General features: G+C 35.2%; 1 protein-coding gene and 1 non-coding gene across 2 annotated transcripts in view; both read left to right on the top strand.

Moving 5' to 3' along the window:
- SUPT3H (SPT3 homolog, SAGA and STAGA complex component) overlaps window positions 1-5,922 on the top strand; it is a 449,785-nt gene that overhangs the window by 361,688 nt on the left and 82,175 nt on the right. The window contains exon 11 of the mRNA XM_006149071.2: window positions 4,635-4,745. Within this exon, the coding sequence (XP_006149133.1) occupies window positions 4,635-4,745 (111 nt within the window). The remainder of the gene's footprint in view (window positions 1-4,634; window positions 4,746-5,922) is intronic.
- Window positions 1,312-1,383, top strand: TRNAQ-CUG (transfer RNA glutamine (anticodon CUG)). Its single transcript has one exon. It is a non-coding gene; the product is annotated as a tRNA-Gln (tRNA).

The following is a 5,922-nucleotide window of genomic DNA, read 5'->3' as shown; positions in this document are numbered from 1 at the left end:
GATTTGGCTCCCAAAGTGGCACTGTGTGCTTGGGGTTTCATAGGGGAGTTCTGCATTCACTGTGAACTGGCAGATCTTTGCAGTATCCAGGATTAGCCCATGGTCTGTGTGTTCTTAGTGGTCTCTTATAGCTGGAAAAGATTGGCAGGGTTTGAGGTGGAAGTAGGGACCTGGATGCTTCAGTGGAGAATCCTGCTCCCCTTCCTCCTGTCATAGGAGGTTTTCGTTGCCTCTGATTTCTTCCTCAGTTCAGACAATTTACCTCTTTTTGTCTTCCGCTGAGACTTGGCGCTCCAAAATCACCACCATCCAGTTCCTTCATTCTGTCAATGTCAGTTCACTCTTCTTCTCCAACTGCAGCTATATATCCAATTATTGTTGTTATTATTATTACTTAGAGATTTTTGCCACAGGGCACAAGCACTAACCAGAGAGACAAGGAGAGTGAAAGTGAGCATTCACCTCCTAGAGAGGCTGGCTGGCCACGCCACAATCCCTTCCCCTTCTTTTTCCTCTCGGGATTCCGGACAAACACACACGTGCACCCAGCATGAGTTTCAGATCGCCAGGTCCAGAACTCAAACTGTGAAGGGCCATGTGGGAGTCCAGTGCCTTAGCTATTATTGCCACCTGCTAGCCCCATATCCAACTGTTTTTGACTTGTCTTCCAGAGAGGTGCTATAGTAGATGTCCCTATTCAGTCATCTTGCCCCTCTCTTGCTCCATTTGATGCATTTTGATAAATGTATAAACCTGTTTTGGGTTTTTTTTTTTAACCATAAAACCCTGTAGATATAGAATATTATCATAACCTCAAAATATGTCTTGATGATTCCTTTCAGTCTATTCCTACTGCCATCTTTAGAAAGGCAACCACTGTTTTGATTTTTTTTATCAGTGATTTTTTTCTATTCAATAACTTCATATTAAAAGAATATCATATGTACTTTTTATGTTGATTCTTTCAGGAGGTTTTTTAAATTTTTGATTTTCAGCATGAGCATAATCTATCCCTCTTTTATGACTCAGTAATATTCCATTGTATGAATATGTCAGTTTATTCATTCTCATGTTTGTGGATATCAAGGCTGTTACCAGTTTTTGAAGTATTATGAATAAACCCACTCTGTATAATTTTTTATAGGTGTTTAAGTTCAAATGCTTTTATTTCTTTTAGCTAAATTTCTAGGAAAGAAATTGCTGAGTCATAGGTATGTGTTTTGGTTTCTAAAGAAACTAAAAGAGTTTTTTTCCAAAAAAGTTGTACAATTTTGTACTTCCACCGACAATGTATAAGAGTTTCATACTAGTGGTTCCATGGTGTAATGTTGAGCACTCTGGACTCTGAATCCAGCGATCCGAGTTCAAATCTCGGTGGGACCTTTATGTTGGGAACCAGCAGTTAGTGTAATGGCTATGTCACTGAACTCCCACATAGTCGACCGCGGTTCGCGTCCTGGACCCGGTGGCTTAAAACTCACGCCGGGCACGTGTGCATGTGTGCCCAAGATCCTGAGAGGAGAACAGAGGGGAAGGGATTGCGGCATGACCATCCCCCCTGGGGGGTGATTTCTCGCTTTCTGTCTCTATGTCTCTCTCTGTCTGTCTGGCAAGCGCACGCGCCCTATAGAGAAAATCTCTCCAAAAAAAAAGAGTTTCAGTTGCTCCACATCCTCATCAGCATCTGGTGTTGTCACTGTTATTACTTTTAGTCATTCTAATAGATTTAGTGCTCAATAACCCATTATAATTTGAGTGTGCATTTTCTTGTTCACTAATGATGTTGAACACTTTTTTGTGTACTAACTAGCCATTCAGATATCTTCTTCTGAAAAGCGAATCTTCCATCCCTATTTTTTGTGGAGAATGAAGTGGAGTTGACTTTTATTACCAATATATCATAATTTTATATATATCCTGAATAACAGTCCTTTGTCAAATATGTGTTTTTCACATATTTTCTCTCAGTTTTTGGCTTATCTATTGATTTTCTTACTCATACCTTTTGATGAGCAGAAGTTTTGAGTTTCTGATGAAGTCTAATTTACCCAATTTTTTCTTTAGCTTGTCTTTCTCTGAACATTGGCTATCCCAAATTATGATTATATTCTCTTGTGTTTTCTTATGCAAGTTTTATAGTTTTCATTTTTATTTTTATATCTATTTGGTCTTCTAATGCATTTTGCATCATGACTTTCCAGACCCATTATTAATTTGGTCAAATTAACTTTTGTATATTATATTGCTTGAGGTCAAAGGAGGAATTGTGGTATGACTATCGCCCATGAGGGCTGCTTTGTCAAGATAGGCAGTATATACAAGGAGAAAGATCATACTTCCCTGACTAAATAATATAGTAACCTGTGTGGTCAGTGAATGACAGTAATAATAGTAATGTAGTACTCAACCATCATTTATTCTAGTTTGAAATATGTGTTGCTTATCTGGAAAACTTAATGGTCAAGTTTACTTTATTTTCAGTTATACATGTAGGAAAAATGAAAGATATTGTCTGATATTCGTATTTACTGTTATACACGTAGGAAAAATGAAAGATATTGTCTGATATTCTAGGACCTTCTTCAAGTTGGATTACTCTGTTAGGGAAAAGCTGAGAAAAGATAGGGCTCTTACACTGAGAATAGAGAGAAAAGAGAAATTTAGTTTCAGTCTCTCCTTTACTCTTACTCAGCTATCAACATAGATCACTTCTTTGATCCCAAAATGTGTGGGAATTTCACCCCATCAGCAAGCAAGCAAGTAATTCTTCAGTGGACACCAATTCCTCCAATTCAACATCTTACAATATCCTCCAGTTCAATTCAGTTCTTACACTATCAACCTGGAGATAATGTCAGATGCCACAGATTGAGGACTTCGTCCCCAAAACTACCCCCAACAAAACACACACACACACACACACACACACACACACACACCTTACCATTCACAGCTATATACTGGAACTCTTCAAAAAAGTTCATGGAAAGTGCTTGTTTTTGAAAAAAATATATGTGACTTTTTTTGCACCAAAATAACCTTGTATTATAATTCCATTTTTTGCAAAATTTTTCCTTAGGTTTATTTATTTCTTTCTTCCATGAATGAGAGAGACAGCAACAGAGTAATAGGAGTGCCAAACAGTTCATACCACAATCTACCCCTAGCTTCAGTCAGCTCCAGAATCATGTATATTTTTGCACCCAACATGTTCAGGAAGGTCTTCAGACTCAAACCCAGAACCTTCCCATTGAATCAGTCTCACAGAGTGTGAGTTATCACTGTGCCACTGTTTGGCCCTACATGAATTTTTAGAAGTCACTTCTTATATGTAGGATAAATACTTATAGGGTAAACTGCTGGGTCAAAAAGGTTGTGCTTCTTTGTTTTTATAAGATTTGCCAAACTGATATTTATAAAAGTTGCCATCCATAGAGTCATAGCCCCTATAAAGAAATTAAATAAAAATTATTGCAATTATCAGAAATATTATAGTATTTGTGATAATTATCAAAAACAGTATTAATCATGTGACTATAATTGACTTTCAGGCCATAGTTATAGTATATTCAGCTGAATATTTCTTTCTCTTGATTGTTCAAAGTTGATGACCTGGCATGTGGTACCTACTGTGTTTTAAAATAAATTTACTTACCATTTCAAGATCATGGAAATACCAATTTTAATCTTTAATTTAAATAATAAACTAATACTGTGAATAGCAAACAAGTTTCAGGCACTATTTTAAGGGGTTTATGTATTTCAGTTCATTTAATTTTCACAACAATTCTATAAAGCAATTTTAATTTTTATCCAGGTTTACAGTTGAGGAGACTAAAACCTAAAGATACTGCTACTTTGCAGAGTTGGCTACAGTTAGGGCTAAGATCTAGACCTAAGATAGTTGCGAAGTATTACTTGCAACTGAACCTGAGACTGAATGCCCCATAAACATTTTAATTTTTTCAAAAAACTGTGTTATATGTTATATACATATTCACACATCTATTATTTCTTGAGTTGGTATTCATACTCATTACAAATGATCTTTCCCCGTCGTCTGCTTTGTTCTGCTTTCAAACCTTTACACATGAGGTAGATTAAACCATTTTTGTTTTGTCCTGAGGACACCTAGAAATTAGGAACCGAGTTGAATTTTTATGTCTGTCCCCAGGATAATAACTATATAGCAATTTTACATTATTCATTTTAAATTGATGACTCTCAAGTTATTTCAAAAATATGCCCGAGAAGCTCCCAAGAAACATTTATAATAATAAATGTTTAAATGTTTTTTAAAAAATAGCTTCCTGTGGTTCTTTCAACAAGCTCCCGTGACACTTTTCATCTGCACGAGAGTGGCCGTATTCTCCTGGACCTTGACATGCAGGCTTAGGTGAAATATTGTGGGCATAAAAATTGCATTTTGTAGGTCTGCTAGGAAGAGGTCATGCAAAAGTCATCTTTGATTTGTTAATGGAACTTTTTTTAGATTTAGTATATGGCAGAAATGATGTGCGTCCTAAGGGGAAAAAAACAGTCGATTTTATAAAGGTTTATTTTCATATTTTATACACTGCAGTTCTGTTGTGTGTTTTTGATTTAGTAACAATTTATGTGTTTTTCTGTCGCAGAGCACTGCGGCCTGTGGTGTTGAGGCTCACAGCGATGCCATCCAGCCCTGCCACATCAGAGAGGCCATTCGACGCTACGGCCACAAGATTGGCCCCCTTTCCCCATTCACAGTACGTAATAACAGAGTTATAAAAAGTTATATTTATAATCTGAAAGAATTTTGATTTTCAAGTGGTCAAATGAAGAAGCAGTGGAATTGTTGAAAGCAATTTGTGGTGACAGTAATTTTGTTGTATAAAAGTGGCATAATTCTGTTGGGAAATAAAAGTTAGTCATTTTTGTCTGTTTTTGGAAGGACACTTTTTTTTCTAAAAAATATTATTTTCTTTCAATTACAAATTAAGCTTTTTTGGTTGGGGCTTATATTTTCTATTTTTCAAAGTTCAGGTTTATAAAACTTTTTTGTTAAATTACATGTATCCAAATATTGCTAGAAGCACTTTATATTTTAAAATTGTTTAGATTGGCATTACCACTTCTATCAGATGTCCCCCTGAACATACTTTGAGTTGGAAGAAGAAGAAATGATTTCTCTACTGGCTTTGAACTAGGCTGAGATGCACAGTTTTTCACATTTTCAAATGACTCAAGAGCTTATAATCACAATTTTGTTTTTTTTAAATGGGAAATTAAAGACTAGATATTTCAATAGGCTAACGAAAGTATATGCGTGCCTGTGTGTGCTTTAATTAAAGGTTCATCTTGTGACCTTTGAAAGAAAAATCATTACTCATGTTAACAGAAGCTCTCTAAGTCTTTATTAGAAATTGATTAGATATTCAGAAAGTGAGGTTTTATTTATATGCTAGGAAACAGTAAAAATTACTTTTTTTAATAATCACTTCCTTTTTTACATAATAATGTAGACTATATGTATAGCATTATACATAAGTAAATAAATAACATAGTATTACTATGAGTAGTCATAGTATTACTAAGAGTAGATTTTGCTATTTTTCTCATAATAAGATTTCTTCTGATTTATATTATGTTCCTTTTCCCCTGTGTTCAGTTAAAGAGAATGCTTTCTTTCTGTGCTTTATTCTTATTGGTGTTAACTATATGGATTCCTGGGGTGACAGCATGAATGTGCTTTATAAATGTCTCCAGCAGCTGTAATGGTAATGATTATTTTCACTTTTGTTCAATCTTTAGAATTTGTCCTGTGTATCATAAAAACACAATTTTAATATTTCTGATTAATATATCCTTTTGCGTGAATAGTTTGAGAGTCTTACAATTGAAAAAGGAAAGAATGATATAGGCATCCCTTTTGTTTTTTTCCCT

Source organism: Tupaia chinensis, unplaced genomic scaffold (genome assembly GCF_000334495.1).
Source record: "Tupaia chinensis unplaced genomic scaffold, TupChi_1.0 Scaffold000252_1, whole genome shotgun sequence".
Classification (NCBI taxonomy): domain Eukaryota; kingdom Metazoa; phylum Chordata; class Mammalia; order Scandentia; family Tupaiidae; genus Tupaia; species Tupaia belangeri.
Note: the sequence above shows the minus strand (reverse complement) of the source record. Positions and strands in the feature narration are given on the sequence as shown.